Below are 24848 nucleotides of genomic sequence, written 5' to 3' on the forward strand. Positions count from 1 at the left end.
GTTGTTTTCCAGACTGGAGGCCTGTGACCAGTGGAGTGCCACAAGGATCGGTGCTGGGTCCTCTACATTTTGTTAATTACTTAAATGATTTGGATACGAGCATGAGAGATACAGTTAGTAAGTTTGCAGATGACACCAAAATTGAAGGTGTAGTGGATAGCGAAGAGGGTTACTTCAGATTACAACAGGATCTTGACCAGATGGGCCAATGGGCTGAGAAGTGGCAGATGGAGTTTAATTCAGATAAATGCGAGGTGCTGCATTTTGGGAAAGCAAATCTTAGCAGGACTTATACACTTAATGGTAAGGTCCTAGGGAGTGTTGCTGAACAAAGAGACCTTGGAGTGCAAGTTCATAGCTCCTTTAAAGTGGAGTTGCAGGTAGATAGGATAATGAAGAAGGAATTTGGTATGCTTTCCTTTATTGGTCAGAGTATTGAGTACAGGAGTTGGGAGGTCATGTTGCAGCTGTATAGGACATTGGTTAAGCCACTGTTGGAATATTGTGTGCAATTCTGGTCTCCTTCCAATCGGAAAGATGTTATGAAACTTGAAAGGGTTCAGAAAAGATTTACAAGGATGTTGCCAGGGTAGGAGGTTCTGAGCTATAGGGAGAGGCTGAACAGGCTGGGGCTGGTTTCCCTGGAGCATCGGAGGCTGAGGGGTGACCTTATAGAGGTTTACAAAATTATGAGGGGCATGGATAGGATAAATCGACAAAGTATTTTCCCTGGGGTCCGGGTGTCCCGAACTAGAGGGAGTAGGTTTAGGGTAAGAGGGGAAAGATATAAAAGAGACCTAAGGGGCAACATTTTCATGCAGAGGGTGGTACGTGTATGGAATGAGCTGCCAGAGGATGTGGTGGAGGCTGGTAAAATTCAGACTCGATGAGCTGAAGGGCATATCATGTACTGTATGATTCAGGATGTTTGATTCTATGAAAACTCAGTACTTTTCTAGCCTCCTTCAGTTCCAGTAAAGAGGTGTATTGGATTTAAAATGTTAACTGTCTCTGGCTTCATTCTGCCCAGGTACTGCTGTATCTGTTGAGGTTTCTTCTGCATTTCTGCTTTTATTTATAAAATTAAGAATGTTATGCTTCAGTTATATAGAGCACTGGTGAGATCATGTCTCAAATATTGTTTGCAATTTGGTGTCCTTGTTTAAGGAAGGAAGGAAGTAAATGAATTGGAGGTGGTTCAGAGGAATTGATACTTGAAATAAGCGGGGTATTTGTTGAGGAAAGTTGTACAGACCAAACAATTTCCATTGGAGTTTAAAAGAGTGAACGGTGAATTGACTGAAGTATATAAGACCTTGAACAGTCTTAACAAGGTGGAAATCAGAAGTAATTTTCCTCTTATGTTGTATCCAGAACTAGTTACACAGTTTAAAAATTAGGTCAGAGGTGAGAATTTCTTTTCTCTTCGAGACATGGAAATCTGCCTGAGAAAGTAGTGAAGATGAAGATTATTAAATATTTTTAAAGCAGCAAGTGGATAGATTCTTATTAGACAACAGAATCAAAGATTAGCGGGAATGGGATTGTGGAATTCAAAACACGAGCAGATCAGCCATCATCTTATTGAATGTGGGAACAGCTAGAGGTGCTGAAGAATTAATTTCTGGTTGAAATTCGTGTGCAAATCCCCTAAGCCATTGCTCCTCATTTGTTAGGTTTGAGGCACTATGCCTGCTACTTATTCAGTACAGGAGTGCTGATAGACATTGAACATTACTAATGCAGCTGCATAAGTTAATTCTGTGATGGCTGTGTCTGTTGAGATTCCTTCACAACTATCCCTTATAAGAAACAAATGTATTCTTGTTAACCTTAAAACAAAAGAGGTTAATCTAGCAGCATCAAAATTATATGTATGCAAACCTGCTGATGCATTTGATCACCCCATCTAATTTCAATACTGTCACGCTAACAAAAGCAAGGTTAGACTTATGCAGTTCTTACCATCACATGAACCACCCACAGCATAGATAGCCAAAAACCTAACTGCTCAAATGATTCATCGGAACATCTTCAAGTAAAACAGGCTAGAAACTTATGTCCTGTAAAATAACAGAGGAAGGCATGACTCAGTGTTTCTTGTCTGTCTTTAGAGAATTACCCAGCCAAGCTCCCTCACTAAAGAAAGAAGGATCCTGCACATATGTAGCAGCTTGCAGAACTTCTATATGTCCAAAGGCACTTTAAAACAAATTAAGTACTTCTTGAATGGTTGCTGCTCTTGAAATTTCAGAAATGCAGCAACCAATTTTGCATAAAGGGAGTTCTCAAAAATAGCTGTGTGTTAAATAATCAACTAACCTGTTGTAGTGCTGTTGTTTGAGAGATATATATTGGCTTGAAAACTGGAAAGAACTCCCACTACACTTCTTCAAAATAGTGCTATGAAATCTTTAAAGTCACCCTGATACAGTTTTGGCTTAATGTCTCATCTGAAAGCCAACAACGCTTGATAATTTCATCCACTTTTGTTTTTGGGTCCCTTTGGAGCGGTACACGATTGCATTATTGTGTGACTCAGTGCTGCCCATAAAGCCAATACTGATGCTAAAACCATGAAATGCATGCTCCAGTCTTGATATATTTTGAGCCAAAATATTTGAAGTTATGCAACAATTTGAATTGAACAAGCAAACGGCATTTCACAGTTGAAATTCATTGCTGAATGAGTTGAACTGTCAAATAATTTGAATCAATTAGTCGAAGCACCCAAGGATAAATTGGATGGAAATTTTGCTTAAACTGTGCAAAGAAATTGAAAATGTGTGAATGTAATAGAATTGCCCTGCTATACATGCTCAATAAACATCTGCTCAACCAAAACTGTTGTTTTCACTCTACTTCTCTCAAAGTTGCATTCAACCATCATTCCTGTTCTTTCTGATTTACATTGCACTCAGGTCCAGTTACCCCATAAGTTTAAAATTCTTGCCCTTGTGTTCAGATCCTTCCCCTCTGCCTTCCTACTTCAGCCACCTCCTCTAGCCCTCCTAGAATTGTGCTTTCATTTAATTCTCTCTTCTTCTGCATTCACCCCTTTAATCAATCTACAATTGATGGCTATGCCTGTAGCTGCCTAGGCCCTAACTCAGCAATTCCCTCCCTCATTCCCACTTCTCCATCCTTCTGTAAGTTGCTCTTTAAAATCTATTCCTTGGATCAATTGCTGGTAACCTGCCCAAATATCTTCATTCTGCAGCTTAGTGTCAGATTTGGTTTGATAGCATTATGTGAATTGTTTTGCGATGTTTTAAAATGTTAACCTATAGAAATGCAAGTTGCTGTTGTTGTTAGGCATTGATTCATATGAACATCTCCTCTCTCGGGCGGCACAGTGGTTAGCACTGCTACCTCACAGCGCCAGAGACCCGGGTTCAATTCCCGCCTCAGGCGACTCTCTGTGTGGAGTTTGCACATTCTCCCCGTGTCTGCGTGGGTTTCCTCCGGGTGCTCCGGTTTCCTCCCACACTCCAAAGATATGCAGGTCAGGTGAATTGGCCATACTAAATTGCCCGTAGTGTTAGGTAAGGGGTAGATGTAGGGGTATGGGTGGGTTGTGCTTCGGCGGGGCGGTGTGGACTTGTTGGACCAAAGGGCCTGTTTCCACACTGTAAGTAATCTAATCTAATCATACTTCATCAGCTGTTAACATACTTCGGTTTGGGTGTAGTCGCCAAACTAATATTCATACTGTGCAAGTACAGAAGCACTCTGACAAGTTAGCCAGATTTGTCTGTTCAGACAATGTACAAAACAACCAAGAGATGGTACAGGAGATTACAAGTGTGATTTTACATTCTGCCATCATAGGTGCAATTTGTTCAATGCCATTTGTAGTTTCCCCTTTAGAGCCATGTTTTGCTAAGCTGTGTTTTTCAGTTTCATGTTGCTGGTAGACCTTTGCAGTTAAGATGCAGTGAGATAAGAGTCGTAGAATCATATAGCACAGAAGGAAACATTTGACCCATTGTCCCAGTTCTTTTTTTTAATACAGGGTCATTCAACATAGAAACAGACCCTTCGGTCCAACTCGTCTATGCTAACCAAGTTTTCCAAGCTAACTCATCCAACTTGCCTGTATTTGGCCCATATCCCTCTAAATCTTTCCTGTTCATGTATCAATCCAAATGTCTTTCAAATGTTTTACCTGCACCTACAACTTCCTCTGGTAGTTCATTCCACACATGCACCACCCTGTTCTTGGAGCTGTCCAATTGGTGTCTCACAGTCTCCATTTTCTCCTGCGAAGGGAGGGAGATGAGAAATATTTTTGTGCTACAAGTTATGAATCTAGAAATATGCATTATTTAAAAGGGTGGTGGAGGTCGATTCCATACTAAGTTTGAAAAAGAATTGGATAAAGAATTGGGAGAAAGTGGGACCAATTAGATAGATTAGTTTAGATTCCCTACAGTATGGAAACAGGCCCTTCGGCCCAACAAGTCCACACCGACTGTCCGAAGAGTAACCCACCCAGACCCATTCCCGATCCTATATTTACCACTGACTAATGCACCTAACATTATGGGCAATTTAGCATGGCCTATTCACCTGACCTGCACATCTTTGGATTGTGGGGGGAAACCGGAGCACCTGGAGGAAACCCACACAGACACGGCGAGAATGCACGAACTCCACACAGACACTTGCCTAAGGTGGGAGTCGAACCAGAGTCCCTGGTACTGTGAGGCAGCAGCACTAACCACTGAGTTATCGTGCTGCCCCAGTTTTTCAAAGCCTTTTCAAAGAACCAGCACAAGCACATTGGTAGTATCACGCTAGAGGGTAAGAGAGAACTGCAGCATTTGCCTTTTGACAGACTTGGAACATTTTAGTTTTCTCCGGTAGCTGCTATTGCCCCTGCTGTGTTAAATTTCCAACTTTCAGTCGGACTCTGTACTCCTAACATTAACCTTGATTGCAGGTTTTGGGATGGCACTGGTTTTCTCATCTCCAGTAGGTGTAATTTAAGTTACTTTCCTGGGAATTTATGTGTAATCAGAACCGCCAACCCTCAGTCTCACAGACAAAAGACATCTTCCAACTACAGAGCTCATGTTGACATAAGCAAGAAGACATAAGAACAGGAAAAGGCCATTCTATACATTAAACCTGCCCCATCATGCGTTAGGTCATGGGCTAATCTCTATCTTCGCTCCACCTACTTGCATTGGTTCTATAACCATGAATTAATACTCCCCCTGTTTTGAAAAAATTAATTGATACTCAGCACCAACAGTTTTTCGAAATGCTTCTCAATATTTGCAGCTGAGTGAAGTGAGTACCACCATGGGTTGCTTACTCTGTTGGCTGAACCACTGGTTTATAATGCAGAGTGACACCAGTAGGTGTGTTCAATTCCTGCACCAATTGCAGGTCACCATGAAGATCTCACCTTCTCAATCTCACCCCTCACCTGAGGCATGCTGACCCTTAGATTAAACCAACACCAGTCATCTCTCTCTTGTGAGAGAGCAGCCCTATTGCCCTTTGGGATTCTGACCCTAACCCAAACCCTAATCTTTTTACAAAATCTAAGCAGAAATTTCCAAGCCAATACTCCTGGCAAGCCACAATGTCAGAGGTGCCATCTTTCAGATAAGGTGTGAAACTGAGGCCCAATCTGCCACCAAAGACAGGTGTAAATGATCCCGTTGCAATATTTTTTTGAAAATAGGAACTTGAGTAAATTATCTGATCAGTATCACATTGCTGTTTGTGGCCAGTTGCTATGCAATAATTTACAATAGAATTTACACTTATGATAAAAAAATTGCCTGGGTTTTGACAAGGTCGTGAAAGGTGCTGGAGGAAGAGGAGGTTTAGGGTTTTTTTCTCTCATTACCACAAAGCAAAGGTTTGATACTCTTTAGCTCTAAAAAGTAATCAAATGGTGCAGATAAATAAGTAATTTTGTTTAAAATCATGAAGTTTCTTACGCTAAGCTTATTGCATTCTGACCTAGATTGTATGGGTGTCAGCTGAAGTGAGGTTTTCCTGTGTCGATTTCTTTCTCAGAAAAGGAATATTTGTGCTGATAAATGGCAAAAGAAAACACATTACACTCAATGCTGAATTAACTGTCTGAGTCAATGTTCCCTCCAATTCTTCTTTGTGCCTGGTTGGCCCTCAGGTTCATGCACCCATATCTCAGCTAAAAGCTCATTGAGGGATTGCTGCACTGTCAAGGGGTTGTCTTTCAAATGAGACATTAGACCATGGCCCCTTCTTCCTGTCCAAATAGATAAGGAAGATCCCGTGGCACTATTTCAATAAAAAATAAGGAGGTTCTTCCCCAAAATCGTGTCCAATATTTAACCTTCAGTTAACATCACAGAGTCAAATTATCTGGCTGTTATCACAGTGCTTTCCATGGAAACTTGCTATGGATAAATTAACTGCTGTGTCTCCTATATTACAACAGTGACTGCACTTTCAAAATATTTCATTAGCTCTAAAGCACTTTAAGATATTCGGGGATCAGGAAAGATGTCATATAAATGCAAAATTGGCTTTTTTTATGTTTCTTCAGCTCTTTAATATTGTTGTACAGCCATATGTATACAAACAGCTTAGAGCAAGCATTGATCTGAGTGCTCATCCATTTGACACCATTTAGGGAAGATTTTCTTGTATTAGTTACATCTTATCTGTCCTGTTGGTGCAGTTGGTGATTTATCAAGCAGGGATATGGTACAAGGAGAACCTTTAATTCTGCTGAAGAATTTCCTGTTGTCTCATAATTTTGGATACAGTTTTCCATAATAATCACTCCTCCTCCTCCTCCTCCTCCTCAATTTGTTGTCAACAGCAAAATTTAATATTATTCACAGATCTTAAGTCCAAAGCTTGTAGTTTGACAATAAGTGTCAGAAGAACCAAAGAGGATACATTTGTTATGATCTGCCTGCACTGCCTGAAGGGGTGATGAAAGCAGATTCAATAACTTTTAAAAGGGAACTGGATATATAAACAAAGCTGAAGCACTTGACAGGCTGTGGGAGTGGAACATGATTAGATTACTCTTAGGAAGAGATAGCATAGGCATGGTAGACCGGTGAACAGCACTCAAAACCTCTGACTATTCTAAATAATTTTCTTTTGCCCCTAGCCTTTGACCTTTGTTCTCCACCCTACCTGTGTACAAGGCAGCATTATTTGTGTGTTATCTTTGCCATGCATCGGCTCAGTGCTTTTGCTGATACTTTTTGAACATCGATATACTAAGTCCTCTGCATTTCCGTTACCTTTACTCTGTTATTTCCTTCAAACAATTCTATAAGATCGGTCAAGATTGAACTATGTTTAGAATCTAGGGTAACTGACCCTGATAAGCTCATGTTTCTTCATGCCCTTGGTAATTCATCCCCTATACAGTCTGTTAGTTCACAATTATAGTAAAGCTAATTGACTTAATTTCTTCCAAAACTGGCAATCAAAAGTATAAGCCAGTAAATGCAGATAAAACTTCAGTACCCAGAAAGTGGACAGAATTTGGAACTTGCTACCAGAAAGAGTGGCTGAGTGAATAAAATAAATACAGTAAATGAGAGTGCATGAAAACCATAGAATAATATAGCACAGGAGGAGGCCATTCAGTCCAAGGAACCTTTGTTGGCTCATTAAAAGAGCAAACCAGTTATTCCCGCAGCTTTGCAAGTAATTTTCTCCCTCACATGTTTATCCAGTTCTCTTTTCAAAGTTTCACTCCAGATCATACTAATTTGTGTACATTTTATTTTCTTTTGTTCTTTTGCCAGTAAACAGTGTCTTCTGGTCCCTGAGGGAAATGGCTTTTAATTTGCCTTATCAAAACCCTTTAAGAAATGTGAAAGCAACAGATTAATGTGTTAACAAGGTGAGCTGAAGATGGGGATAGAGCAGGCCTGTGTGGAGTATTAACAATGACATAAATCAGAGATGACCAATGGCCTGTTTCTGTGCTGGAACATTCTATGTAAAATGTTGAAAATGTAATTTATCTTCTGGAAAAGCACCAGGATAATTCTATCCAAGGGTGTAGAAAAAAAGTGTTGAAAAATGTTTCGAACTTCAGTATTTTGTTCTGTGGTCTGTATTCTTATGGTTGCTGGCTCTATTTAATGGTTCAACCACCTCTTACCCCTACCCATCCACCTTAGTAAGATAGCCCTACCTAGTCAATCTTATTGTGAGTTTAAAATCTCTACTATGAGAAATTTCAAATTATTAAAAGAACTTAATCAGCTTTACCAACTATGGAGTGGATTCTGTAATGAAAAATGTTGAGAGTGTGTTGCTGGAAAAGCACAGCAGGTCAGGCGCCATCCGAGGAGCAGGAAAATTGACGTTTTGGGCAGGAGCCCTTAATCAGGAATGAGGCTGGGAGCCTCAGGGGTGGAGAGATAAATGGGAAGGGGGTGGGGCCGGGGAGAAGGTAGCTGAGAGTGCAAAAGGTGGATGGAGGTGGGGGTAAAGGTGATAGGTCGGAGAGGAGGGTGGAGCGGATAGGTGGGAAGGAAGATTGACAGGTGGGACAGGTCATGAGGGCGGTGCTGAACTGGAAGATTGGAACTGGGGTAAGATGGGGAGAGTAGAATTTAGGAAACTGGTGAAGTCCACACCAGTTTTCCCCTCCCCCCACCTTACCCCAGTTCCAATCTTCCAGCCCAGCACCGCCCTCATGACCTGTCCCACCTGTCAATCTTCCTTCCCACCTATCCACTCCACCCTCCTCTCCGATCTATCACTTTTACCCCACTTCCATCCACCTTTTGCGCTCTCAGTTATCTTCTCCCCGCCCCCCCCCCCCATTTATCTCTCCACCCCCGAGGCTTCCAGCCTCATTCCTGATGAAGGGCTCCTGCCCTAAACATCAATTTTCCTGTTTCTCGGATACTGCCTGACCTGCTGTGCTTTTCCAGCAACACACTCTCAACTCTGATCTCCAGCATCTGCAGACCTCTCTGTCTCCTCTCTAATGAAAAATCCTCTCCCACAGCAGTTTTCAAATTAGTAAAATTGTCTCAGATCAGAATAGATCTACAGCTATATTGTAACAGAAGAAACCTTTTTAAGTTAATATCAGCACTATGAGAATTCTAGGATATTGTCTGTGTGTGAGCTTGTGAGTATTTAAGGTCTGAAGCTGCAACTTTGTTGTAATTACTAATGAATATTTGTTGTAAGAATCAATTCTGATTTACAACATAATGCATACTGTATCATAGAATAACAAAAATAATTATAACATGTACATGCACCAGACCTGCTGAGTTTCTCCAGCACTTTTCTTCCAATTAAAAATTGGGATGACTGAAGCCATTATCATTGAACAGTCCTGCAAACTTTATTCACAGCTGTTGATTCACTGTCTTTCTTAAACAATTTCATGAGGCCAAACCAGATGACTTACAACCTTCAAATTACATTTTACCACCTATTTCCACCTCTCCATCAGTCCCTGACAACTCCCTCGCATCAGCTGTCTGCTGCTGCACCCAACCACCATGCCTTTGTTGCTTGCAGATTTGACTATTCCAAAGGACTCCTGGCCATTCTGTAGCATTCTACCCTCCATAATCTTAAATTCACGTTAAACATTGCTTATCACAGCAAGTCCCATGCACACGTCTCCCTTGTACTCGTAGACCTACTTTGGTCTTCAGTCAAACAGTGTTAAAATTCATGTCCTCCTTTTCAATCCTTTGATGTCCATGCCCTTGCTAATCCCTCTAACCACAACCAACCCCACAATCTTTCGAGATCTCTGCACTTTTCCAATTCTGGCCTCTTGTTTATGCTTGATCTTATTGCTCCATAATTGGTGGCCTTGCCTTCAGCTGCTTGGAGCTCTGAAATTCCTCCCTGAACTTTCTATCATCATACAAATCACACTTTAAAAAATAACTTTTTGATCAAATTTTTAATTACCCATCTTAATATCTCCTTGTGTAGCTCAATGTCAAATTTATTTAGTAACGTTTCTCTGAAGGATATTGAGTTGCTTTGCTACATTAGCAGAGCTATAAAATATATGCAGTTACATAACATTGCTGGTCATATCCTATCACTCCGTGTTACCAATTAAACAAGGAGTAAAGTCTAGTTTAGCTTAATTATGAAAATGTAGAGCTTATTTAATTATCAATATTTTCACGTAGAATGCAAACAAATTTTCTGGATATAAGATTTTCTGTAGCATTTAAGAAAGATTGAATATTGTATGTAAGCTTGGTCAATTTAGGTCGGAAAATTATCTTTTATGTTTAACCATTGTTTTAAAATTGAGATAATGTTTTCTCCCTTCTTTATTTTGACTACAACAGCCATCAGACTAATTACAACGCAGATGTAAGTAGCTTGCCTAATTCAAATATTCCTATATCATGGTCCAGCCTTCCCTTTAATGTAGAGACATAAGACATCCCATAGCTCTAAATTGAAGTAAAGCAGCTGAGTTTCCCTATTGTTTTGAGGCAAATATTTATCCTCAACCTCATCCAGTCCTCATCCTGTTTGTAGGTAAGGGTCATTAGTATAAGTGACCAGGCATTTTGCTATGATGTTCCTAAATGGTTGTTGCCCGTGACAGATTGTGTTTTGACTTGCAACTTAACATTGACACTTTGAAAGCCTTTAAAAAAGGTGATGTGTTGTATGGGGTGGTGGGACTGTAGCATGAGACCTGTGTTTTTCCGAAGGCATAATAAGTTGTAAGTGAATTGTTCTGCCTATCCGATATTAGTCCTTAGTACAACTTACAGTGATAGATCTGAAATCTTGATTGTGTGTGTCCAACTTTTCAAACTTTCTTGGTAGACACTGACTCATTCAATTATAATTTCTCTGAAAAGAAATTTGTCAAAACAAGTTATAAGTCCACTTTCTCATTGCCAAAGATAATAGGAGGAAGAGAATTTGCCCTGCATTTCAATTTGTTTCAACAATTTCAGCTTATATCACTGCTTATTCTTAGTAAAAATAAATGTTCCAATGCATTGCAACACAACATGCTTCACAGTTGATGTTGAATTCCCAGTTGCTGGCATTTTGTAGGTGAGGCTTAATTATATTGATTTCTGATCCATCAGTGCCAATTTAAAACTTTATATCCTTGTTTTCAAATCCCACCATGACTTAACCTTCCCTAACTCTGAGACCTCATCCAGCCACCTCTAAGATATCTGGACTCTACTCCTTCTGGCTTTCCTACTCTTTCCCATTTTTAATTGATTCAGTATTTTTGAATTTTGGTGAATCATTGGTGAACTTGTCTCTACGCATTGACATTCTTTCTGCCCAACGTTTTGCTTCTGTACCTCACTCTCCTCCTCTAAGACACTCCTGTGTCATTACCAAACAGATACCTATCTGTTAATTTCTCTTTATGGTGTCACATTTTGTTTAATAACATTTTTGTGAAGTGATTTGGAAAGCTTTGCTACGTCAAAGATACTATATAAGTGCATATTATATTGTTGGGGCAGTAATTGTAATAATTGTAAGAAACAGGCGAAATGCTCTTGCCCTGCTCATGTATATCTCAAAGTGGCTGCTTCAAAGCTGGCGCTGTAAGAAATTTGCTTGTTTCCAAAATTAGGAGGAATGTGGGCCAAGAGCAGGTAGGTGGGACTAGCTTAGTTTGGGATTACATTCAGCATGGACTGGTTGGACCAAAGGGTCCATTTCCATGCTGTATGACTCTATGACTTGTCTACAGAGCTATTAATAAACACAAAATGCAAGCATACTCATTAAACTGACCGTTTGCTCCCCATTCGCCATTTGATTTAATAATTCACTTCACTCTGTTTAAAGTACATACCACACCTTGGTCTATTGAATATGACAGAAAGAGGCCATTCTGCCCATTAGCTCAGTGCTACTGGTTATTTTCTCCTGAAGAATCACTGCGTCTCATTCCACTTTTCCATACAATCTGTGTTCACTTCTTTCTCAAAATCCATGAAATTTCCATTTCAAAGGATTTCATTTCATGAAGACCTGGGAAACTAAATGTTTTGTATTCTAACCACTGTCTGCATAAAGTAAATCCAGTTACAGCTTCAGTTTGTTTTGCTGTTACAGTAAATGTGTGACCTCTTTTAACCATCTCTCCAAAAATCGCAAGTTATTACTATTTACTTATATAATCCTTCAGAATCTTGACGACCTCCATCATCTCACAACCATCAGATTCAGGATAACATTGATATTATATTCCGACACAATGATAGAAATTGACAACATCTTGAATATTTTTGTTCTACTCTTCATCAGTCCTCCTCGCTGTTCTGTGACAAGATAGTCGATTGTTTTTCAGTTATTGCAAACTTGCACTTTCTGCATATCAAATAGAAGTGGTGACTTCAGTCACTCAACCTGACCTTTTCATCTCACGTAATAAAGCACTGAATTTTCATGCAGACCGGATTAATCCAGTAGAAAGAACATGATGGCAAATGGGCAAAGTTTTTATTTGCATGGCATTTGTATTGAACCAACTGCTCACGTTGTGAGAAATATGGCTCCGAAATCCAGAGATAAAATTGATTTGACAATAGAAGGCAATTTTTAATGTCTATTAATTGAAAGCTGGGAGATAATTTTGAGTCTGTTAATTTCTTCACTTCCGTTTGCATTAACAGTTCTTTCATTTCCTCCTAGTCTAACTGGAGCTTACGAGCTTTTGTGCTTCCATGTGCCCGAGTTAGACTTTCTGTTGGCACTTTGCCAATTATGTAATAGAGGACAATGTTAATTCATTTGCTTTTTCCACTGAATAGCTTTTAGAGTACTCTTAAATAACAATTCCTTTAGTAATATTCAGTTCAACTTTTACTATTGTCAGTCTTTTGATAATCAATCATTCTTCTTCATGTGGTGTCCAACAGCACCTTACGTACATTTTTAAAATGTTTTCACTGTTGTGTTATAAGAAAATAAGGCAGCTCATTTGCACACAATGTACCTACAAAAAAGTAAGATCTTAACTAAATAAGCTGTTTTAATGATATCCATTGAGAGATAAAAAATGACTGGGACGCATGCTTTTATTCAAAATAATGCCAAGGATCATTTTGCCGCAGTTTTGCATGTCACTTGGGAGACATTTTCTTGCTGCACTGATTTTGATGCTTAGGGATGGAACTTGAGCCCACAACTGTCTGATTTAATACAATCGCACAATCCACTATGCACCAGATACCGATGAAGATTACAAGGATGTTGCCAGGATTGGAGGATTTTAGCTCTAAGAAGAAGCCGAATAGGCTGGGGCTGTTTTCCCTGGCGCGTCGGAGGCTGAGGGGTGACCTTATAGAGGTTTATAAAATCATGAGAGGTATGGAGAGGATAAACAGACAAGGTCTTTTCCCTGGGGTAGTGGAGTCCAGAACTAGAGGGCATAGGTTTAGGGTGAGAGGGGAAAGATATAAAAGGGATCTAAGGGTCAACTTTTTCACACAGAGGGTAATGATTGTATAGAATGAACTGTGAGAGGAAGTGGTGGAGGCTGTTACAATTACGGTGGCACAGTGGTTAGCACTGCTGCCTCACAGCGCCAGACGACCCAGGTTCAACTCCCACGTTGGGCAACTGTCTGTGTGGAGTTTGCACATGCTCCCCGTGTCTGCATGGGTTTCCTCCGGGTGCTCCGGTTTCCTCCTACAGTCCAAAAGATGTGTAGGTTAGGTGAATTGGCCATGCTAAATTGCCCCTAGTGTTAGGTGTAGGGGAATGGGTCTGGGTGGGTTGCTGTTCGGAGGGTCGGTGTGGACTTGTTGGGCCGAAGGGCCTGTTTTCACACTGTAAGTAATCTAATCTAATCTAAAGTAATCTAATCTAGTCTAAAAAGGCATCTGGATGTGTATGTAAATAGGAAAGTTTCAGAGGGATATGGGCTGACAGATGGGACTAGATTAAGTTAGGATATCTGGTCAGCATGGGCGAGTTGGACTGAAGGGTCTGTTTCTGTGCTGTACATCTCCATGACTCAATGACACACTATGCGCCATACATGTACAGAACAGTTGGTTATTGCTTCAGGTATTATCTGAGTAGTGAACTTCATCTTGAATATAAATTTTCATAATAGAACCTTATTTGGAAACAGTACAAAACATTAGCTATCTTGCTGCCCAATAAGAACTGAAGACATTGCAAACAAAAAAAAGAGAATGGACCTTTTGTATGTATCTGGTTTCTTTTTGAATCTCAGTCTCCTGCAAGAAGCAATATGGCAATGACAAAAATCTAAGTATTATGGTTAAGTTTCTGCTCATTGTTTTCATGCAATCCTGTAGAACCTTATGAGGCAGTAGTAAAGATGAGGGAATTTTAAATGTAAGTTAGTTAGGTCCAAAGACACATAGGCACTGTAAGTTGTACTTGTTCTCTTAACCACATTAGTTGGCACTTTTCCAAATTTTAACATGGCAAGTTATATAATTTGCTAAGAAACTGACTGGTTAGTCTACCTTAATGGTAACCCTAACCTTACCAATGGTTTGGTATAGATTTTTGAAGACAATTTCAATGATTTTTTTGTGAGAAATCAGACGACACCAGGTTATAGTTCAACAGGTTTACTTGAAATCACAAGCTTTCAGAGCATTGCTCCTTCATCAGGTGGACTGAGAGAGAAGCACGTAGGCATAGAATTTATAGGCAGAGAGGTCAAAAGATCATAGAAATGTGAGTGGACTGTCAACAGGCCGATTAATAACAGGCAGATGATCAAGAGCGTCAGACTGTATGAGTAAAGTGTCAACTGCTGAATAAACAGGCGAAGGGATGGCCTATAATCTGATTAAATGAGGCAGAGAGATTATTCCAAAAAATTAAAAATAAGGTGGTGCTGGAGACAAACCAAATGACTGGAATAACATAATAGATACAAGAGTTGCATACCAAGGGTCTAACCAAAGTAATGAATAATCCAAAATTGTACAAACTAGTTAAGTTAGAGAGATCATAACAATTTATCAAGGTGATAGTGTCAGAACAGGACTGTAAGGAAGATTTTATGGATACAGAACGTGTGATGGGGTTGCAAGTATTGCACCATGAGCCCAAGATTACAGTTGAGGCTGTCCTGGGTATGAAACTTGGCAATCGGTTTCTGCTCGACAGATGTGCATTGTTGTGTATCTCAAAGTCCACCTTGGGGGACCCTTACCCGAAGATCCAAAACTGAATGTTCCTGACCGCCGAAGTGTTCCCTGACTGGGAGGGAACATCCCTGTCTGGCGATTGTTGCACAGTGTCCATTCATCCATTGTCATAGTATCTGCTTGGTCTTGACAATGTACCATGCCTCGGTGCATCCTTGCCATGAGTCAGGCAACATAGGCCAAGTCACATGAACATCTGCTGTGTACCTTGTGGATGGTGTTCCCATGTATGATAGTAGTAACCATATCGATGATCTGACATGTTTTGAGGAGGTTGTCATGGCAGGGATGTGTGGTGTTGTAGTCGATGTCCTGAAAGCTGGGTAGTCTGCTGTGAATGATGATCTGTTTAAGGTTTGGCTGTGGTTTGAAGGCAAGAAGTGGAGGCCTCGGGATAGTCTTGGTGAGATGTTTGTTGTCATCAGTGACATGTTGAAGGCTGCAAAGAACCTGGTGCAATTTCTCCGCTCAGGGGAGATGAAGAGTATTCTATCGGTCGTATCCTGTGTCTGTCTTCTGAGGAGGTTGTTGCAGTTTTTTGCTGTGGCGCGTGGGAACTGGCAATCGATGCATTGAGCATCATTTCCTGTTCTTATGAGGGCATCTTTCAAAATCTTTAATTATCCATTACATTCCTCCTTTTGTGAGCAAATCCCGTGTATGCACAGGGCTTATCCAGAGGGGATGGTATCGTGAGTTTGTACTTCTCTCACTTCCATCCTAAATGTGTTCAAGAGGCCATCCCCTATGAACAAGCCCTGCGCATACACAGGATCTGCTTAGGAAGAATGCAACGGCCACTTGAAGATCTTGAAGGACACCCTCATAAGAACGGGAAGTGCTGCTCAACTCATCGATCACCAGTTTCCAACGTGCCCCAGTGAAAAGCCGTAACAACCTCCTCAGAAGACATATACTGAATATGTTCGATACAGTACTTCCCCAGAGCAAAGAAACAATGCCATGTTCTTCGCAGCCTTGAACATGTCATTGATGACGACGAGCATCTTGCCAAGTTCATCCCTACGCCTCCACTTCTCACCTGCAAACAACGGCCAAACCTTAAACAGGCCATTGTTACGCAGCAAACTACCCAGCCTTCAGGGCAACATCGACCACAACACCACACAACCCTTCCATGGAAACCTCTGCAAGACATCGTAGATCATTGACATGGATACTACTATCACACGTGGGAACAGCATCCACCATGTACACGGCAGATACTCATATGACTCGGCTTATGTTGTCCGTCTCATATGCTGCAGGCAAGGATGCCCCGAGGCATGGTACATTGGTGAGACCACACAAACACTATGGCAATGGATGAATGGACACTGCGCAACAATCGCCAGACAGGATGTTCCCTCCCAGTTGGGAAACACTTCAGCAGTCAAAGGTGTTCAGCCTCTGAGATTTGGGTAAGGGTCCTCCAAGGCAGCCTTCGAGATACATAACAACACAGAATCACCAAGCAGAAACTGATAGCCAAGTTCTGTACCTATGGCAATGGCCTCAACTGTGATCTTGGATTCATGTTATGCTACTTGTAACCCCACCTGTTCTGTATCCGTAAAATCTTCCTTGCTGTCCTGTTCTGACACCATCACCTTGATAAATTGTAATGATCTCTCTACCTTAATTTGTTTGTACTGGTGAGCTTTGAGACGATTTGTAGCTCAGGCTGAGGTTCTGGATGTAGGTTTGCTCGCTGAGCTGGAAGGTTCATTTCCAGACATTTCGTTACCCTACTAAGTAACATCTTCAGTGGGCCTCCGGGCAAAGCACTGTTGGTAATTCCTGCTTTCTATTTATATGTTTGGGTTTCTTTGGGTTGGTGATGTCATCTCCTTTGGTGATGTCATTTCCTGTTCTTGTTCTCAAGGGGTAGTAGATGGGATTTAACTCGATGTTTTGATCGAGTTCCGGTTAGAATGCCATGCTTCTTGGAATTCTCGTGCGTGCCTCTGTTTGGCTTGTCCTAAAATGGATGTGTTGTCCCAGTCGAAGAGGTATCCTTCCTCCTCTGTATGTAAGGATACTAGTGAGAGAGGGTCATGTCATTTTGTTGCTAGTTGATGTTCATGTATCCTGGTGATTAGTTTTCCAATGTAGTGTTTGTTGCAATCCTTGCACGGTATTTTGTACAGTTTTGGATTGCTTATTATTTTGGTTAAAATACGGCTGTTATAGCTATCATGTTATTCCAGTCATTTGGTTTGTCTCCAGTACCACGGTATTTTTAATTTTTTATGATTATCTCTCTGATTGATTTAATCAGATTATGGGTCATCCCTTCACTTGTTATTCAGCTGTTGACACTTTACTCACACCATCTGATGCTCTTGATCGCTTGCAAAGATCTGTTATTCGTCCTGTCGACACTCCACTCACGCCATTTATATGACCTTTTCATCTCTCCACCCATTGATCTGTCTGCCTATAAATTCTGTGCCTGTGTGCTTCTCTCTCGCTTCACCTGACAAAGGGGCAGTGCTCCAAAAGCTGGTGATTTCAAATAAACCTGTCGGACTATAAACCTGACTTCTGACCTTGTCCACCCCAGTCCAACATCCACATCATGATTTTTTGGGTCATGTTTCTCACAGCTTGAAGACTACATTTGTTGATTGAAGCTGCTTATTTTTGGTGATAAACATCTTTTCAGCTGCATTAATAAGACCAGATTGCCACTCTTGAGAACATTTTAATGAATTTTTTTTTTAAAAAAGCACATGTATTCTATTTTGCTGTCCCATTGCACTGGTTCATTCCCTTATGTTCATGGGTTTGAAAAGGTGTTTTCGTGAAAAGTTGAAATGTAACCAGTGAATGGAATTTTCCAAACGCAGCCAAAGCAGAAGCTCAGTGATCAATTAAACATTGTCTGCAGCATATATCTCCTGTGCAAGTGGAATCTTGTGACATTTGAGTTGCATTGAGTGGAAACATTTAAATTTCTTTATAAATTTCAGGGTGGTCTAATTAACTGGAATAGGCTGTTCCCACCACTGCGTAACAGATTTCCTGCTAACAATCAACAGCAAGAGAGTGGACTGAACAGACCTTCCACAGTTGCTCCAGTTTCTGAAGAGCAGGTAAGCATTCCTGTGGCAAATGACAAGTCTTTTAAAACTTTTATCACTAAAATAAAAAGTATGCGTTTTGCATTGTGAGTCATTCATCTTGGAATATTTTGTTACTGATTTATACCGTCCTCAGAAACCAGCAATGCTGAACATGCATTCTTCAATGCTTCTTCATCAAATATACTTGTTGGACATACTTACTTCAATACAAAGTTACACAACAGTGTTCCCTGGGATCTGGAGATTAGCTATATGGGGAGATTGAGTAAGCAAGGCCTACACTTCTTGGTGTTTTAGAAGGGGAGAAAAGATGGTGATCTAATTTAACTGCTTAAAATTCTTAAGGCACTTGACAATGTAAATGCTGAGATGCTCTTTTCCCCAAATAGAACTAAGGGGCATGATAACAGGATAAGGGATGGTCACTTAGGATGGAGATGAGAAAACATTTATTTGCTCAAAGGGTTGTGAATGTTTGGAATTTACTGCACTGAAGAGCTGTGTATGTTCAGCCATTTGAAGATTGAAGATGGAGATTGCTAGATTTTTAGTAACTAATAGATATGATAACAATGAAGGAAGGTGAATCTGAGGTATCTGGCATGCCTCTCATCCATTGAAACAGGGTGCATCTCAGGATCTTATCCTGCTGTCCTAGTGCTGACTCACTGTTTTGGTTGGATGCACACAGTATGTCTGTCTTGCCTTGCCTTTTTGTACATTACTTCATTCAGAGCTTACAACCTCACTGTACTTCTGTCTTCCTTTGCTTTTAGCACAGACAGAAAACCAGGCAGCATGTCATGGTTGTTAGCAGTGATCAGTCAAAAGGCTAGTCATGTTGGCGTATAACACTGGGCTACATCTTTATCACACACATAGTATGTGCAACAGCTTATGTGGCAAACACACCCTGTGCATTGACAAATGACCATGTCTCAAACTCTAAGGAAAATTGCCCTCAGTCAGTCTAGGAGCATTATCGTCGGTCAAAAGATCCCACAAGTCAAGGGATCATCCAATCTCAATTAAGAAGCTTGGACGCAGCCTGTCAGCAAGTTGGAGCATTCGTGGCCAGGGAGTCCATATCGTCACAGCCTATGGAGTGGCTCTGCAGGTCCAAAGTAACCACTTGCCAAGGTTAGCAGTAAGTCAGTCGAGGAGCCACACCAAGATCAGTCAGGAGTCAGGTCATCTGTCAGTTGTTCCAAGTCAGTTAGCAGGGTGGCCATGGTCACTCCTTGGGGTCAGTGCAGTTAGATCAGCCATAATCTCATTAAATGGCAGAGCAGGCCCGAAGTGCAGAATAGGCTACGTGTATTTGTTTGTGTACTTAACGTTATCCTGCTTTTCAATTCTAACCTTTTAGAAACAAACCACAATGTATTTTTTTGCTGTGTTGCTGTTTTTAGTGATTTGTACACTGTGCCCTGAGATCTCTTTACTGCTGTACCCCATTTACCAATCAGTTGGGTAAACGCCTCCTCCCAGCAAAGTAAAACACTCATTTTTGACTAATGCAGAAGCTGACAATCTACTGGTGGATTGTTAGTGCCACCTATTGGTATAAACTGAAGGATGGTATTCATATAATTCAAGAAATAACAATGTACAGTAGATGCAATGTTGGTCTTACACTGTACATTGGAGTGCAATGGCCACAGTGCAATGGCCCCTTCAATATAATTTCCAATAAAGCCAAGAGGCAACCTTGGAGGGAGTGTAAAATCAGCATCATGTGCATGACTGTCCAACACACAGAGACAAAAAAAACGGTTTCTTAATATTATGTTTGCCATTATTAATATATATATTGGCCACCAAGATCATGGGTTGAAGAGTGAGATGGTTAAAAAGTGGAAAAGCAACAGCAAGCCAATAGGCCAGGAAGAAGCCCTCCCCACAGCCAAAACTGTAGGTGCTGTGGGTGGCCTGAAGAGCTGGAGAGTCAGATTTCAGTTCCTCAATGGGAACTGGGGAGGATGTCCGAACCTCTGGAACTGCTGACCAGTCAGATTGACAACAGTTCCATAGGCATAGCACCACCAGAGGTTTGTAATGCACAATGCCAGGACAATTGACATGCCCATAAGAGACCCCAATGGGTTGTGGACTGAGGTACATCGAGGCATTGGACAGGGAGTGTTTGCTCTCCTTCTGTTGGGGCAGCAACAGGCATTCATTGCCACAGAAGGCTGCAGAAGCCACGTCATTGAGTATATTTAAGACTGATTGTCAAAGGGATAATGGATTACAGGGAGAAAGCCATAATTAAATGGTGGAATGTGCAGAATTGCTGCACATTGCTACACACCTGTCCATGACAACTGTGGACACTTAATCTACCTATTTACATTAAGACTCACCTATAAAGCAAGTGAAATTTAAGTTGGGCCTTCTGGCTCAGAAGTAGAGATACTACCACTGTGCCAGAAAACCCTAATGCCAGTTCCATTAAGGCATCGAACTAGATGCTGAATTGGCCTTTCATTGTTTATTTTTATGGTGGGCAGGTATAAATTTGACACCTGTCCACCCACAGTATCGTAGGGGTGAGTTGATTTTAATGACAGGATAATTGTATCGTAATGCCAGCAATCTCTCCGCACCCAAAAGAAAATCATTTAAATTGGAGTCTTGGTGGTACAAGGTATAAATTCTTCTTCAACATTAAAAAGTTTACTTGTATATTTCTGTTTCTGTCTCTTAATCCAATCTTTGATTGTCTCGCTAGTTGTATCTTTGTCTTATTCCTCCTATTCCTACTTATCACCACTCCTATCAGGAAACCTGCTATCCTGGTCTGTCACACTGATCTATCTTGCACCTTACAGATAAGCTGCAGTGGATGTTGTAACCAATATTATCTAACGATGTCTAGGTTGACCCCTCACTTTCCTGGCATCTAGAAGAGTTTTCTGGAGCTCTATTGGCTTTGCTCCAGCAACTGAAATACTGACATTTTCTTTTACTTATGTCACTTTTTAGAGGTTTTTTTTCTTGTCATTACAAGTATTGCTTCATCTGCATTCACATTTCAAAAAATCTGTCACATTTTTATGTGACAGATCATACTTAGATTAGATTAGATTACTTATCTTAGATTAGACTACTTACAGTGTGGAAACAGGCCCTTCGGCCCAACAAGTCCACACCGACCCGCCGACGCGCAACCCACCCAGATCCACTCCCCTACATTTACCCCTTTCACCTAACACTATGGGCAATTTAACTTGGCCAATTCACTTTAACTGCACATTTTTGGACTGTGGGAGGAAACCGGAGCACCTGGAGGAAACCCATGCAGACACAGGGAGAACGTGCAAACTCCACACAGAGAGTCGCCTGAGACGGGAAATGAACCCGGGTCTCTGGCGCTGTGAGGCAGCAGTGCTAACCACTGTGCCACCGTGCTGCCCACTTATTGTCCAGATTTCTGAGGCATACAGACAAGTGAATAGAATGTAACGTATTACGATTTTTTTTCCTTATTTTAACCCTGAGTTTTCTTATTAACACCTCCTTCACCTACACGAAATTACATCTATCTCTGTACTTCTTCTGACAATATCATATTCACCATCATCTTTTGTTATTTGTCCCAAGTAGATAACTTATCAACTTGTTCTAGTCTGACACCATCCATTTCAATCTTCACTCTTCTTCAAACTGCCATTGGTTTTATCTTTTTTCTGTAATACTCAATCCATGACCTAAACTCCTAACCCTGACTCATTGACTCATTCACCAGTGCTACTTCCCCATCGTACTTCTGTACCCCAAGATCTCTCTGTATGGCAGTGCTCCTAAGGGGCCTGCTATTTACTGTTTACTTTCCTCTTGCATTCGACCTCCCAAAATGCATAACTTCATGTTCTTCTGGATTAAACTCTATCTGCTATTTCTCCACTCAACTTTCCAACCAATCTATATCTTGCAGTGTCCTTTGACAACGTTCCCCACTATCCACAACTCTGTCAATTTTGTGTTGTCTGAAAACTTACTAATCAGACCACCTACATTTCCGTCCAAACCTATTTATATAATTTACAACCAACAGAGGTCCCAGTCCTGATCCTTGCAGAATACTACTTGTCACAGACCTCCAGTCAGAAAAGCATCCTTCCACAAGCAAATTTTATATTCAACTTAACAGGTCACTGTGGATTCCATATGACTTAATCTTCTGTACCAACCTACCATGAGGGATCTGATCAAATGCAACATCCATTGCCCAACCCTCATCCATCATTTTTTTACTCCCTTGACAAACTCAATCAAATTTGTGAGACAACACCTCTCCACGCTCAGCCATGCTATCCCCAATAAGTCCATTATTTACCAAATGCCAGTAAATCTGCCCAAAGAATCTTCTCCAATAAGTTTCCTACCACTGATGTAAGGTCCACTGGCTTATAATTTCCTGTATATTCCCTGTTTTCCTTCTTAAACAAAGGAGCAGTGGTGGCTATTCTCCAGTCACCTATAGCTAAAGAGGAACAAAGATCTCTGTCAAGGCCCTAGAAATCTCCTCCCTTGCCTTCCTCAGCATCCTGAGATGTATCCCATCAGGCCCTGAGGACGTACCTTCCATAATGTTTTTCAAGACACCCAACATCACCACCTCATTAATATCAAAATCTCCTACAAAATCATCATATCACTCGATAATCTTGCCATCATCAATCCCCTCCTCCGTGGTAAATATTGGTGCAAAGTACTCATTAAGGACTTTGCTCACTTCCTCTGGCTCTATGTATAAATTCCCTCCTTTGTTCCTGAGTGGAGCTACCCTCTTGCTGATAGTATGCAATGCTGTGAGATTCTCCTTAATCCTATTTGTCCAGAACATTTCATAGCCCCTTCTAGCCCTCCTAAGTCTCTGTATACATTCTTTCTTGCTTCCTTTTTATTCCTCAAGGGCCTTACCTGATTTCAGTTTCCTAAACCTTACATATGCCTCCATTTTCTTTTCGACTTTCAATATCTCTTGTCATCAGTGGTTCCCAAATCTTTGCAATCCTTATCTTTCACCCTCACAGGAATATGCTGGACCTGAACTGTGATCAATTGGCCAAAGTCTGAGTGGTTCCAAACTGCCATTATATTTTACAATATAGAGCTTGATGAATGAATGCTCTTTCTGTTGGAAAATTTAGAGTGGATCCAGTGACTCTGCTAACATTGACAAGGAAACCAGCAATACTACTGATATGACCAGATCTGTTGGGTGTAAGAACTCTGAGTAAAATAAGTTGCACAATTATGAATGGGCGTATCTCAGCCACCCAGCTCCCTGCAACCAGCCATACTGAGATTACAGGTGCCTGTTGTAAAAGCCAAAAATATGTTGCACTGGTCAGATAGAGGGAGCTATTGCAAAATGAAAAGGATATTATACAAGATTTATTGCTGAGGGGAGGAATAAGCTTTGCCCTAACTCATTCAGAGAGTTATTTTAAAGCCATTTTGACCCACTGCAGTATCAAGTTGTTCCCAAAATTAGTCTAGGCTCTTGACTCCTACTGTTTGTGAGTATGTTACAAGTCTTGATCGCTCTTTGTGCAATTAAAGATTTCCTGATATTTACCCTAGAAATACCTTGGGTGCCCTCTGGTTTTAGTCCTATACATTAATTTAAAATTATATTAGAGCCGGCTTTCTGTAGTCTTCAGAGAGACATTTATTCTGAGGAAATGTACAGCATCAACCCCTGGTACTGCTGATTAATTTCATGTCTGCTTCACACTGTCTGAATGTAAGATCTCACCACTATACCCTGTAAAGGACCATAAATTTTCCCTTTATGGCCCATAAACAGGAATGGGAATCAGATACTGCTATGAAGCTGTAAGGACCGACAGAGCAATGCAACTTGAAGCTTATGTGGTTCATATTCTTAATTGTTACATTGTTATAGTGCCTTGGAGCAGCAAGATTGCTACATGATTCAGTTTGAATGTCACCTGAAGTCTTTGAGTTAAGACAAAACTGCCTGATAACAGCCTTCAGATCAGTCAAGCTGTAGTTTTCTGCAATGCAGCCAAAACCATCCAGAGCTGGCAAACAGAAAACTGCTTTCTCTCTATGCACACTTTGTGAATGAAATATAAAAAGATAAAAATCCAACAACTTTAAAACAAAGACTTCTAAGACAAGAAAAGAGCTAGGTTTATCCGATTAGCTAGTAAGTCAAAAGGTTATCCTCACTTTTTTGTCATCATAAAAATTAAAACAACTGAAAGAAATAAATTCTGTTTTGTGGACTGGGCCTTTAATCTTCAGATAACTTTTTTTCCCCTACCTATATTTCCCATCCATAATACTTGTGTCAAACCATTTGTCTTTTGTCTGTCTTATTCATGGATGAATGTGTGTGTATTTGAGTTTTAAATGGATATCGTTTAAATTATAGAAGAGCAGTTGATAATCATTTTTCCCAGTTGTTAAAGTATAAGTTTGTTTACAGTAAATATAATTAGTTTCTTGTTAATGACAAAACCTGGTGTGAATTGCTTTTGTCTTAAATTGCAGTCTGTCAGAATAATCATTTAGGTTTAAATTGGGTATTTGCAATCACAAG

General features: G+C 40.6%; 1 protein-coding gene across 2 annotated transcripts in view; it reads left to right on the forward strand.

The window, feature by feature from the left end:
* Window positions 1-24848, forward strand: part of ubac2 (UBA domain containing 2) — a 250361-nt gene that overhangs the window by 219769 nt on the left and 5744 nt on the right. For both annotated transcript variants that reach the window (XM_072578035.1, XM_072578036.1), the window contains exon 8: window positions 18152-18274. In XM_072578035.1, the coding sequence (XP_072434136.1) occupies window positions 18152-18274 (123 nt within the window). The remainder of the gene's footprint in view (window positions 1-18151; window positions 18275-24848) is intronic.

The sequence above is a fragment of the Chiloscyllium punctatum genome, chromosome 9 (genome assembly GCF_047496795.1).
Source record: "Chiloscyllium punctatum isolate Juve2018m chromosome 9, sChiPun1.3, whole genome shotgun sequence".
Taxonomy (NCBI): domain Eukaryota; kingdom Metazoa; phylum Chordata; class Chondrichthyes; order Orectolobiformes; family Hemiscylliidae; genus Chiloscyllium; species Chiloscyllium punctatum.